We start from the raw sequence: 14186 nt of genomic DNA on the forward strand, positions 1-14186 counted from the left end.
TTAATGAGTCTTTTATTTATATTTATATTTATTTTCTAAAAGCGTACCGTCTCCGCAAAATATATTGGAAGATATTAATCTTTATTTTCATACGATACGTAGAGAAAAATAATCGATATATTATGGCCGTTCTCGATAAATTCGCGTACCAGCATGTGTGCCCGCAAAATCGGATTTAAACATTTATTAAATTTAGTTTATAAGCAAAGTGCAATTACTTTCGGTTGTCATTTCCTGATTAACATGATCACCTATAAAGAATATCTAAAAACTAATCCAATCCTAAGACAGTCTCTTTGGCATATAATAATAAAAATAGCGTGCACATACATACACATACATATAAATGCCGGACAAATATATATATATATAAATATATACATAGTTAATGTTCAAGTCCAAGGAAAGTTGTTAGCGAAGAGAATCGTGCCGCAAGCACAATACGTGGTGCACCAGATAAATAGAGCTCCAGCCTTTGAGCGGAACGAGAGTTGCGCCAGCGACTTTGGCATATGATCAGCAGCAAACCAATAAAAAATGGGCGTAGCCGAGGCCAACAAACGCGTAGACACTTGAATATTCACAAACAAGGCACAGACGAGGGTCAAAAAGGCGCCATGCAGCACAAATGGTAGCGACTTTTGTGTCTTGAACAACTCCCGCCAGCTTGAAGCCTGAGGCGTCAATTTTGTGGCCAAAAACCAAAGATAATCGCAGCAATGCCAGTGCATAAAGACTAACATGGGCATTGCGAGCAAAAAGTTGGGCAACTGTTTCCATTGATAGTAGCGTAAGAAGCCGACATCCCAATACGTAGATTGCACATAATTGTAGGGGAATGGCAAAGTATACTGGCACCAAGGCGATCCCTCCGGTCCCCTTCCGGCAAGCAGATAGTTCCTCTCGTTGGCGTAATGCACTACCTGCTCAGGGTGCTTCACTCTAGTGCTGGGCATACAGTACATTCGGTATATGTAAAAGTAATAGGCATGCAAGACGCCTAATGGGATGATTATTGCCAGTGACATCCTGATGAGCTGCTTGCAGCGTTTCACGTTTGCAGTGAGTATCAAATGGCGCGCAAAGAAATACAGGGGAAAGCCGACGGCGATAAGTCCATTGGAGCGGCACATGATGCAGGCGGTCAAGCTGACACAAATGCGCACAAAGTTATACTGTTGCTTTGGCCGCACACATTCCAGCATCAGAATGAAGCTGGCGTAGGCGAACAGCGACTCCGAGTAGGCAGCACTGAAGAAAATGCTCGCCGGATTGAAGCAAAAAATTAGTGCTGCATTCCAACTCTTGTGTAGATCGTTAAAGACACGCTGCGTCAGCTGATATAGGTAATTGGCCGCCTCGCAGAAGAACCACAAGTTAAGAACGACAGCGATTAACAGCATTAGGACGTGCTGCGACATGGGCACATTTAAGGTCTCACAAACCATGGCCACATTCCGTATGAGCACCGGATACAGTGGATAAAAGGCCAGCGTATTCTCGTAGGTATACAAATAGTAGGCTATATGCAGAAAGTATTCGCCATCCCAGTGCCTCAAACCGCCTAAGCAGGTCGTCACAAGTGTGTCCAGACCATGTGCAGGCACCGTGGCATTCACTATGGGCATTGGCATGCGAAATACATCCGGCTTATGATCCGGCACAACCCAATTGGCCAACATTTGGACAGCCAGGACGATGAGGCGACTCGTTAGTGCAAGCTTCGTTACTTTAAGCGTCATCTTTGTCTGTTGGTGAATGGAGTTGTTGTGAATCACATGCTACATATGCCAATTTTTTCACCTCACTTACTCACCTACTTATATAAATACATACATATATTGATATATATAAATATATGTATATGTTTATTAGTGTAAATGTAGTCGCTGCAGTTGGAATATTTAATAAATGTTTTCCTTTGCTTACAGCATTTGTATTGCACAGCAATAGGTGTTCTGTTTCTGGAGTGAAAATAGAGTCTTGATGAGACTCTCTAAATGTGGGTTGACATTAAACTGGCCGACTAGTCAGTTTAATTTATATGTTATTAAAAATTAAACAAATTTGTCAGAATGCTTCAGCGCCAACCAAACCCAGTGTGAAAATGCCAATTTGGTATTGTATGATTAGTGGTATTACCAAATGAACAGCTGCTAAATGCGATGAATCACTCTATTCACAAACGAGAGTGTATACACTGGTCACTGCTTATCGATAACAGAACTTTGAATACGTCGATTACCGGCGCGTGTTTTAAAAGTCTTACAGCAGGTGAAGTATTTTTTGAAGTGATGCCAATCTAATCGAAATAAATAAATGAATATATGTTACCAGTTTAGCCTATTGTAGAGCATTCAAGCTTTTATATGTATGCAACACTCTTCATTTGGTATTCATATGTCGTAAAAACGAAGTTAGAGTGCTTGCAGCAGTAGAGAGTACTCCCGTTGGCGCCGGGCTCAACATTTGAGCGCGATTTTGACATTGAGTAAAAGTCGTCCTATATAAAGTGCATCAGCTGCAGCAGTTGGACAATTCTATCAGTAAATTGATATGAACTGACATGAAGTCATCGTTCAGCTAAGCATTAAAGACTTAGCGACTTAGGGGAAATGAACGAAATACATAGAAGATATATTTTTCAGAAATATTTAGAAAATACGCTTAGAAGAAATATTTATAAGACATACTTAGGATAAATATTTAAAGAAAATAAGTACAGGAAACACTTATAGGAAATACTTTGAGAAAATAAATGGAAGCAGTATTTAACATTTGGAAGAAATACTCAGAGTAAACATGTACTTAGAGGATAATGACTTTTGCCAGAACAGAATTGGGGAAATTTGTATGAAATCAAGATTAAAGTTAATCAAAAGCTGTTTTTTTGCCCGCAATTTCGGCAGATAGCCTACTTTTATCCACAATTCAACTCAATTCATTGATCAACATCGTTAAAGTTAAAATAAAGTCTATAAATAATATAAATAAAACTTCTAGCGAAATCAATACACTTTTAAGAATATTTGAAAAAAAAATTGGTGAAAGACACAAGTGATATTTATACCCTGAACCCATTTTCAATGGGAAATCAGGGTACAATGGTTTTGTTGAAACGTATGTAACAGGGAGAAGGAGGCGTGGTAGACCCCACAAAGTATATATATTCTTGATCAGGGCGACGAGCTGAGTTGATTTGGCCCTGTCCGTCTGTCTGTCTGTCCGTATGTTTGAACGCGTCGATTTCCGAAGATATAAGAGCTATAGACTTCTTGTAAAATGTTCGTGATTACAGCGCGGATATCGAGTTTATCATTAATAATCGATAACTCATCCCGATCTTTTTTATCGATAAAAACCCTTATTGAAAACCAGTTATCAAATTATATCTTCTACACCTTTATTGCTAGAGTCTCCAAATTTTTAATGTATGCTTATATGCAATTTATACAATTTCGTTTTTTGTTAAAATTTACCCCCACCTCTAAATTCACCCCCTCACCCTCACTTTTGTAAAAAGCGTATTTCAAATACTAGAGACTTGTGCTTTGGCAATTACATGCATATGTTATAATCATAATCTGAAAGTTTCATGAAGATCGTACGTCCACAAAAAAAGTTATTAAGCAATTAAATTCTCATAGTAAGCGCTCACTGCCGCCCATGCGTGTTTATGCTTGTGTGTGTACGTGTATGTAAATGTTTGTGTATGTGTGTGTGTATGTATGTGTGTGTATGTATGTGTGTGTATGTATGCCTGTGTGCGTGTGTGTGTGTGTGTGCGTATTTCTTGTGTAAGCTGAAAGACGCGAAAAATTATTGAAATAGCTATTACTCCAAGGGTTCAGGGGATCTCGTAGTCGAGCAGTCTCGACTAGAGCTTTCTTACTTGTTTTTACATGAATTTATTTGTTTTATTCAATTAATTTGTTTCATTTTTTCGCAATATATATCTGGGAGTTACATACTTATAATAATTTGATTCTAATCCCCTTCGGAATCAGATTCGATCTTTTCACTAACTTCCACCTCGTTGAACATGCTCATCAATTCCAATTCCTTGCGCTTAATGCGATCTTTGATGTTCGTTAGGGACTCGGCTTTCTGCACTTCGCGTGTAAAGAACTCATCCATCGTCTCGAATACACTGCTATATTCATGAGGCTCATAGTTGGCCAACGTCGGCATCGGTGGTTTTTTGGGCTTGCGTCTGGTTACATAAGTGCGCTCCATGTATTGCTTCAACTCGTCCAAATGCTGCTCCTCATCCTGCTCGTGAGGTGAAAATGTACGTATCATTGACTTATACGATTTCTTCTGCTCAGCCCGGGCCAGTTCGATTTCTTTCGCAAGCTCCGGGGAGGGCAGCAGCAGCTTTATATCTCCCACGAGCAGATCGCGATTCAGTATCTCCGCCTCATTCGTTTGCACGCCCATCTCTGACATTGGGTGTTTCGCCACCCTGGCGGAGTCGTGCTGTCCCTCCGTTAGGCTTTCCTTTTTCCCACCACCTGCCTTGCGCGGCATACCTTGCTTCGGTGTGGCATCTAAGCACTTTGTTTCGGCTCTCGGTGTTGCTGGCTTGCGAGGAACCGCTGCCTTTTGGGCCATTACTCTGCCACGATTGCTGGCTGAACGCAACGTTGACGCAATCGTTGGCTTCTCCAGCCGTGACGTCAGCTCCATGCGGCTTATGGTCGACACCTCTGTGGTTTTGGTTCTCTTCCAGGCAGCGGTGCCACCATCGCCATCACCGCCGATGCATCGACCTGCTTTCCCGGTCTTGTGTGGTGATAGTGGCGTCGCCAATCTGGTGCCACGCAACGTCTCATTTGTGGTCCGATTGTAATTCAATCTCGGTTGGGCCATGGCCATGGGCGTGGACATTGCAGTGGGCGTGGCCAATTTACCGCGCGCAGTCATATTGCAAATGTGAATGTCGATCGTTAGGCGCACAATCTTTGCGGATTCCTTGAATAATCTAGCAATTGCTTCACTTTATTATAATTTTAAGAGCTACGTGAATTTACTCGATTTCCTCGAACCATGTATACAGTATTTAAAAAAAAAAATGTTATGTGGCTCCTTTGCAACGAAATAAAATTATCTGAGTTTTGAAGCATTTACTTTCGCAAAGCCAGCTTCGTTTTTTACATGTGATCTATTTCACAAAACTGGATAATGTAATATAGTTACGAGCCTTTCGTATGCTCTTATGCATAAGCATTTTACACTTTTCTGATCCTGAATCTGTTTATATTTAGAACAATCATACTTAAGATATACATGTACATCACACTATTAGCTTCAATTACAACAAATAATCTATCATTGTTGTATCATACATACATTCCATTTACATGCTCATAAAAATAGATTACATCTTGGTTTGCTCAAAAAATATAGTTTATTACAGATTTCGGGTAACATAGAGCAGATTTCTTTCCATCTTTCTTACATTAAAAATACGAAATGGTTAATTATAAATGTCGGTTATTATCGGATAGTTCTGATATACTTTAATGTTGCAATCTTGTATCTTATCCTTTCATTCTTAAAGGGATGAATTAGTTTGGCAATAGAGCGCAAAATGAGCCACACACAATTCTTTATTTTAAAATTTCAAATTATAAATATCGAAAAAGAATCAATTTGTTAAGCAAATTAGCTTTGTCTTTTGTGAATATGTACATGGATGAAATTCATTGGGATTCATGCCCATGTACATATACATATATATATATATATGTAAAAGCACTATATACTCACACAAAATCGCAACTGACAAATTAACAGTGGGCATTCACAACGCCATTAATACTGTTAATCCATCCAATGCGAATTTGCTGTTTATATACTGAAAATTCGTTTTAAGTTTTTGCTGCATGAAATATGTTGCAACTGATGCAGACTGACCGACAGTATGCAGTCGATTGCAGCATGCGACATACAGCAAAAGTCTAAAGAGGATAACTCAGGAACTCGATTGTCCTGTGTAGTCCTCGTAGCTATGTTATTTCATGAAAAAACAACATAATCTTAATATATATATGCAATTATGATATAACACAAGTGCTTTTCTTCTTCTCCTTGGGCTGCGGCTGTGGCTGCGATCGTGGAGCTCCATTAGCCCAATCATAATAAGGCGGAGAGCGTCCTTGGTCGAAGAATGGCGGCGGAGATGTGTACTCCATTGGTAGTCGGACAGACTCGAAGTGCGAATTTACCGATGGTATGTAGCTATACTGATTGCAATGCGACAGACTTGGACTACCCGGTGGTGCACTAGGTGCGAATGCCACATCGATCGCCTCAACGCCGACCACATATTTACCATCAGTAGATGGCCGTGCCGTTTCGGTACGTGTTGGTGTTTTAGTCAGTTGTATTGGTTGGGCAGCCTTTGTCGCTGGTTTACTGGTAGCAGTCGCAGTGGGCGGACGGCTAATAGACATACGCTGCATGTCTGCTCGAATGGAGCGCACGGTTTCGGACTCATTGTCCACATAACGCGGCACGCTGGGTAGCTCATCGAACAGCTGGTCCAGATCCGATTTTTTGTGCTGCTGAGTCGCCTGGGCGCCCATTGACAGCAACTCGGCTTTATTGTAGCCAATCTTTGTAGCCGCCGACAAGGGCTTACTGCGTACATTAGCTGAATAAAAAAATAGAAGAAAATTGATACATTTAGAGGTATGATTTACACATTTCGTCGTTCACCAAAAGAAAGAAAAGAAACAACCCGAGATACGTGAACGCTATGAACGTGATAAGCAGGATAAGTGCGAAAATGAATTAGCCAAAGGAGCATATATCACGTGCATGATCAAAAGATGCGTATGCCAATTTATTATTAACATGGACTGCAAGAACTGCAATAGCTCCCCATTATCGGAATCGCTTGGTGCTTTACGCCAACAACCGAATCCCGGTGCAATATATTGCGAATGCATATATCTCTATGTGCATATATACATATATATCAAAAAATTATATATATATATATTTATACATATATACATGTACACATATATTATATTATAAAGGATTTGTGGAATGTGATGTTAGATGTGGAATGGAATTGTTTACGCCGATCTTGAAAACTTCTAAAACGCATGCTATTGACACAATTTAGATCTGTGAATTTTTGGGTCGATTCAACTCGTTTTCAATCCATAAATACATATCTATATATAAATATATACTATACTTATATATACACACATATATATATCCATATATATATATGTATATAGATATGTACTATTATGGGATCATTCGAAATGCTAAAGATCCTGCATATGCATTTGTATATAGGCATTTATGATCACTATCACGATTTCTTTGGTTTCTTTGGTGATATTGATAATTATGACAACGATTATTATTACTTCGCTTGAATGAATGTGCCAGCGTGTCTTCAGCTGTTTCGTCCGTTTGTTGCTGCTGCCGATAATTAAGATTATTTTTTTTGCTATTGGTATTATGATTGTTGTTCGGATGGAAGTCAGAACGCGTCGGATTAACTGTTTGAGCCACACCGCCGTTCGCCTCATTCATCTTATTATCATCCGGATAATAGGGCGAGCCGACGAGCGTTTTTCGATCCCTGCACATGTCGATAATATGACGAAATTCCTGATTCTTGCTTAGCGTGCGCGGATTACCAATTAGGATAAGCAAAGACATGGGACGTGATAGCAAAACGTTCAAACGCTGAAAATGATCCAAAATTTATCAACATCTAATAATGTTCCTATAGTAATCATAGTCAAATTCAAACTCACTCGACTATTATTAAGAAATCCTAATTTTTCGGTGAATGAGCGCACAAAGGAAACAATTATTATTTGCTTCTCCTTGCCCTGAAACAGTTCAACCGAGCCACAATCAATTTGATGCCAGTTGCGCATGTTGAGCTGCTCCTGGATGCGCTGGTACTGATTCTTATATGGCGATATGATGCCAATATCCGTTTGGGCCAATTTATCACCATTGATGCCAAAGTACATTAGATCTTTCACATAGTCCATAACTGCATCGATTTCCTTATTGTTGCACAGACTGTCAAGCAGAAGAAAGCGATTATTTATATAGGAACTAGCTCAAATCGAGAGAAGCATACCTCAGCGAGCTTTGCGAATTCATCGTCGTGCCAAAAACCGAATGAAACAATATAGGGAAATGTTCGTTGGGCGAGTGAAACCAATTTCTAGCCATGCAAACGTTTTCTAAAAAAAAAAAACAAAAGCAAATATATTTTGTTAATATAAAAGTATTCGAGCACGTGAAAGAGTTAAGGACTAAAGACGATCACTAAGAATTGTTTGCTATCAGCTAGCTTTAATATCCTTTAACAAGGATTTTATAAACAATCGAAACTATTACCGGCACTACACTAATAGTTAGTCCGGTCAGATAGACTTACCGATTTCCGCCTCCGATGTCAGTTCGCTGTTGTAGTAGAGATCACTGTAGAGCTTAACAATTTCGGGATGGGAACGATAGTTACGCCGCAGTCGTGTCTGTACAACGGCGTTGTAATCACCGTTCTCGCCCAACCGGTAGCATTCGCGCTGGAGTAGACGCTCGAATAGAGATACGCCCAGACCCCAATCGCCGGCACGCTGCGATTGCAGTACCGGACCCAGCTGCTTATGATCGCCAGATAAAATAAGATTTGTTGCTGGGGCAACGGTACAGGTAATGCCCATTAGCACCTCCGCTTCGGTAGAGGCAGCAGCCTCATCGACGAAAACATGTGTGAATACGCTGCGTTTGTCTTCATCACGACCGAAGCCGCCCGTCGAAAGTTTGCCCGCCAGACTAAGGGTGCACACCACAATTCGATATTCGTGCACCGCCTGCACGTCCGGGTAAAAGTGTAGGGCGTACATATTCGAATACTCCAACAGCAAGTCATCAATATTATCGATGCGTCTATCGCAGCTGGCGGCAAAGATGCGCGTCAGAGGACGCGCTTGACTTGGCACCTTCGATATGGAGCGCAGTAGACGCAATGCGATCTCATCGCAGGCCGTATTGGAGCCGGCCAGGACCAGGATATGGGTCTCTGGTCGACGCACATACAGCTGGTAGATGGCCTCACAAATTGTAGCCGTTTTGCCAGTACCGGGCGGCCCAACGATAATGTAAGGAGCCGGCAGCTTATCACAAAATGTAATTTGCTGCACCGCCTGCTGTTGCTCCGGATTATGTCCAATATTCTCATTATACAAGCACAAAGCGCCGCTGGCTACCGGTTGTCGCATAATCGAAGGTGGGAACAGCAAACGGTCCACGTGCTCTGGATTGCTGAGCTTTAACTGACCTAGAGCCCGATATTGATATCGGAGAACGGCTCGCACGGGTCGAAAGAGCAGCGTATACGTAGTGTTGTCTAGCAAATGACGATCGCAGGTGATATTGACGCGTTGGGTCGAGACGCCCAGGATGCGAGCAAAATAGACGCGGGGCTCACGACGATCCTTTTCGGGTAGGCCAAACTGTTCGTTGACCTTCTGACCCCATTGAATGAGCGCATCGAAATCTTTGAGTGCTAATTCCAATATAAGGCCATTATTATCCAAAAGCTGTCTGATGCTGTTCGCTTTGCCCGTCTCTGACGGAGTAATCGTGCAACGCTCGTTGATGATAAGGACATCATCGCCAGGCGAGAGAATATCCTCGGCACTCAAGTTCCTGGAATTTGGCTGCAATTTAACGGACAACTCTTTGCCGAACTGATGCAGCTCCATTTTGGATTGCTTAAGGGCAACATAGCACTGCAGCCGCTCAATATCCTCCACTTGGAGAAGGGTGCGCAGCGTCTCATAAATATTGCTTTGCGTGAGCTCCCCCAATTCACAAAAGTTTCGATAATCCTTGTTGTATTCAGACAATCGAGCTTGGGCATCCTCCGCATTATGTTTCAGTGCGGTAACCACGGGCTTTGGTGGTATAGCCGGCTCTAGCCGACCGCCACGAAACAGCTTCTTGCTGGACAGCCGATAGGGATTCACATCGAAGCTGGCCTTAGGCAATGCATCGGTACGCATAAAGTGGTGCTGTTCCACATAATGATGGCGCTGCCCATTGACCAGCTGACTGTATCCAATTACAATCGGCTGTTCACGCAGTATCGTGAAGACGTGCGAGTCGACAAAGAAGATCAGTTGCCCACTTTCGGTCACCTCCAATGGCAATCGATTGTTGTAGACGTAATAAAACTGACGCGACTGCACAATGGTAAATTTCTCAATCACGATATCCTTTAGCTGCGTCTCCAGCGTAAAACCAAAATAATGACTATCTACGCAGGTTCTATACGAAAGCTTCAGCATTGGCTGGCTACTAAAAGTAGAGTGATAGAGAGAGAGAGAGAGAGAGAGAGAGAGATAGTGTTAGAAACAGTAACAATCTCTTTATAAGTAAACAAAAATACAAGCCAATAACTACATAGGCATAAATTGTGAAGTATTTTAAAATAATAACAAATTGCAAGTTCGCAAACAGATTAAAGCAATTGAAACGAGTAAATGAGAAATGAGTAATATAAATGAGCTTAAGCGCACACACATTCTCTATAGAATGTGACCTGATAACAACAGCTCAACAACTATTAAACATATAATATAGATTGTTTATAACTATGGTTTGCTATCAGGTAACATTCTACATACATCATTTATATATAGTATACTATTGTTTCAGTTAAGAAATTGTAAATAATATATATATAACACAGATACGACTGCTTTCTTATATACATTCTACTTAGATTATCTGTATAACACTTACTATTTTGTCATTTTCTGCAACGACTCAAAGTCCGACTCATCACCATGGTATTCGATGTGTTCCTCATACTTCTCAATGCTATCAAAGTTGCATTGACAAATGTAGCAACCCATCGAACTTAATTCAAAGTCCAAATCGCGATGTTGCTTTTGCGTCTTTTGATATTTCAATGGAATTGACTCGGCCTCCTCATCCAGCACATATTCTGAGAAGAAAAACAAGACACCCCACATAGAGTATCCCATAAAAAATCAATAATCAAGCGGAAGGATCAAAACGTATGGGTATAGCTTACTTTGGGCGATGGGACCATCTTGCGTAGCATCCGTCACATTGCTGACAGCAGCAAAATCAGTTTGTCGCTGCTTCTCGTCGATGGCATTATATTTCTCCCTTCGAAACTCCATTAGAGCTACACTCTTGATGCGGTAGTTGGAATCGCCGCGCGGAGTATTCATCAAGAAGTTTGTACGCTGCAGCAGTGAGCCGATCTAAAAATAAATAAATAATACACACTATTATTGATGACTGTTCTAAGCTTTAATGTGTATCTAGAAAGAGGAATCCCACGAATAGAGCAGATGAATTTTATATACAAAAGTAAATTTAGGTGGGTTTCGCCCAAATTTTATTTGGGATTTTTACTTGATGAATAGCTAAGATATAATTTTAAATAAATTCATTCAAGCAACACTAACTTGGGTATGGGATAGCCGGATAGGTCAATCAGACTAGATTCATTGAGCTTGTCGATGATACATACATATGCATAATTACATATGTATGTATGTATGTAGATAACGAAATCTGTCTGTTGTATACAACCAGTATATCCTGAATTATCATTTTTACGGAACAATAAATGAAGACATATTGGGAAACAATATATTGATGTATGTATATATTTATAGTAGCAGAACTAATTTCCATTTGGCACGTTAACACAAATTGCATGCATCTATAACAAAATATAATTAAGACGTACATATCTGTTCATATATACATACATATACCCATGTGTAGTTATACATGTATACAAATCATATGTATATTTATATAGCAATAACAATAGAATGTAGAACCGGCTTAGCGCACATGGCTGAACATTTACTATACACAAATTTAAAAAATACAACTAAGAGAGGCGACTATAGATTACAGTTTTGTCTGGCAAAACCCAGAGAGCTGCCTGCAAACATATGACTAACCGATTTTCACATCTACGATCGGTTGTAGAGAGAGATAGAGAGCTGGGTTGAGTTGATAAAGCAAGTTAGGTATAGAAAATTGAAAGATTTGCAAAAAAAAAAAAAGAAAGTGATTGTTTGAATAACAAAGAAAGCACAAATAGATATGAATGTTCTTAGTACAGTGTGCATACAGAATAATAAGCCATATGAAACTAAAAAAAACTCTAGTCATTAACTGATCTCAACTAATATTAATTATAGAGCAAATTAGAGAGATCCTAACTTTTTAATGCAAGATTTGTCAAGTAAGAAATTAATATTAACAAGCTACATGAATGAGTCTATATAGATAGTCTATGGATAGCAACTAAAAATGAAATTCACTATATCGACTGTGGACTGCTACTTTGTTATATGTATGTATTTAACGGTGGTCTGTAAATCTTCGAAATTCAAAATTATTATCGGTTAATATTTTTTATCAATAATTTAGTTCATTATATTAACTGTTGACTGTATCTTTTTTATGTAATTTTCGAAACAGGAGAATATAATTTTCACAGACCACCCACGAAGAATATATGTAGCACTTGTCTACTTACATTATAAGCCCCATTTACGGAGAGTTTAACGTGCAGCTCTGTGCTATTGGGCTCCCGTAGCAGATGCTTTTCGAATTCCCTTCGCAGCGTTCGTTTATCCACGAACCAACTGTTACGCGCGCTCACCACCTGGATCTCAGCCATTTTTAGCAGAAAGGAGCCAATTAACTCGCGCTCTAAGGTTATTTTTTTTTTTTTTAAGAAATTAATTGAATGCAGAGTTAAAAAATAGTACAATAAAGCATAGTAGTTAATGCACTTACCCCATGGCTTGCGTTGCTGTGTGGCTTGGAAATCAGCATTGTTGCTGTTGTGGTTGTTGGCTGTTAAGTTTTTGTTGTTTAAGTTTACAAATGATGTTGACGGCGGCGTCGCTGGCGGCGTCAAAATGGAAGGTGGCATTGTTGCTGTATTTGTTACTATTTTTAATCTATTGACAGGGATCGCCTTCTTTTGGCCATTGGCCTTTTTTTGAATTTTATTTTTTGTCATAGTAAATACGTACAAAGGGACGAAGATGATTTGCACTACTTACAAGCACGCACAGACGCGCACGATCTCTTACACACACACACACACACACACTGCACACGCACACCCACACTAGTGCACACTGACTCACAGTAGCAGTGCCAAAAAATAAAAAGAATTGATAGCACTCTGGATTCTGGTTTCTAAACTGTAATTAAATACGGATTTTGTTTGAGTACACAGCTCGACGATCGCATACACACACAAACACACACTAACGAGATTGCAATATTTCGCGAACATTTGTTTTGGCACTGAACAAAGAACAACCTGCGCACCGCAATGGTTCAACGGTAAATGGCAAAACTGCAGCTATCAGAGCTCTTATATATGTATGTACACACGTATATGCACATGAGCTTAGAATTACGATTCGATATTGATCTGGTAGCTGTTAACAGAAATCGAAGATGCTGATGCTGATTCACTCACGCTCTTGCAAGTGAGCGTTGTGCTCGGCTGATTAAGTGTGCGTCTGTGTGTATATGTGTGCGAGAGATGGATTCTGGGATATATGCGCGCGCGCTCATGTAACGGTTAATAACGGCAATATGCTCTTGTTGCCATACATAACCAGAAACAATTGTACATGCTTATGTACGTACACACATATGCATATACAACGCATATATATACATATGCATACACTTACCACTGCGAATTTTTGATTGCGATAAAAACATGCCACGCCTTCTTAAAATGTATTGTATATATGTATTTTTGTCTGTTTTTTTTTTTTGTAGGTATTAAAATGTTGCGTGTAACACGATTTAAAATATAACTCAATTCAAAATGTGAGTGTGATCTAAAATGCGTTCAGGTTGTGAAATAACTTGGTAGACACGTACACAACTTGTGGGTAAAACCACCTATCTGTGGATAAGGACCACCCTGAGAGCTCACACAACTGTAACGGGAAGAACCGACTTTAAACTAAATTGGTCTTTGTTAAGCAACAGCTATCAACAGGCTAAACAAGCGCTGTAGTGTGACCAGCCTGTGCATTGCTAACTAATCCGATGAACAGTATTTTCTCGAGCAGACCAGGTCTCACTGCACA

The 14186-nt window shown here is 40.0% G+C and overlaps 3 protein-coding genes across 10 annotated transcripts; all 3 read right to left on the reverse strand.

Annotated features, from left to right (window-relative positions):
• Positions 1–118: 118 nt before the first annotated feature.
• Positions 119–2152, reverse strand: PIG-V (phosphatidylinositol glycan anchor biosynthesis class V). Of its 2 annotated transcripts, none has more exons than XM_089471663.1 (2): positions 1813–2152; positions 119–1748 (listed from the first exon to the last, which is right to left on the reverse strand). In XM_089471663.1, the coding sequence occupies exon 2, from the start codon at positions 1740–1742 to the stop codon at positions 393–395; it is 1350 nt and encodes a 449-aa protein (XP_089327789.1). In that variant the 5' UTR covers positions 1743–1748; positions 1813–2152; the 3' UTR covers positions 119–392. The 2 variants fall into 2 exon arrangements, with proteins under 2 accessions (XP_089327789.1, XP_017868865.1); XM_018013376.2 differs by having other exon boundaries at positions 1817–2151.
• Positions 2153–3846: 1694 nt separating this feature from the next.
• LOC108615949 (uncharacterized) lies at positions 3847–5243 on the reverse strand. The gene has a single exon (XM_018010823.2). It carries the CDS (start codon positions 4924–4926, stop codon positions 3988–3990), a length of 939 nt encoding a protein of 312 aa, XP_017866312.1. The 5' UTR covers positions 4927–5243; the 3' UTR covers positions 3847–3987.
• Positions 5244–5387: 144 nt separating this feature from the next.
• LOC108615933 (uncharacterized) lies at positions 5388–14097 on the reverse strand. Of its 7 annotated transcripts, none has more exons than XM_089471655.1 (10): positions 13975–14097; positions 12859–13274; positions 12596–12771; positions 11099–11294; positions 10804–11008; positions 8432–10356; positions 8129–8234; positions 7791–8067; positions 7395–7719; positions 5388–6658 (listed from the first exon to the last, which is right to left on the reverse strand). In XM_089471655.1, exons 2-10 carry the CDS (start codon positions 13085–13087, stop codon positions 6060–6062), a joined length of 4038 nt encoding a protein of 1345 aa, XP_089327781.1. In that variant the 5' UTR covers positions 13088–13274; positions 13975–14097; the 3' UTR covers positions 5388–6059. The 7 variants fall into 7 exon arrangements, with proteins under 7 accessions (XP_089327781.1, XP_089327783.1, XP_089327782.1 ...); XM_089471657.1 differs by having other exon boundaries at positions 12859–12969; positions 13779–14067; XM_089471656.1 differs by having other exon boundaries at positions 12859–13002; positions 13779–14067.
• Positions 14098–14186: the final 89 nt, after the last annotated feature.

The sequence above is a fragment of the Drosophila arizonae genome, chromosome 5 (genome assembly GCF_054131065.1).
Source record: "Drosophila arizonae isolate 15081-1271.41 chromosome 5, UAZ_ARI_1.0, whole genome shotgun sequence".
Taxonomy (NCBI): Eukaryota; Metazoa; Arthropoda; class Insecta; order Diptera; family Drosophilidae; genus Drosophila; species Drosophila arizonae.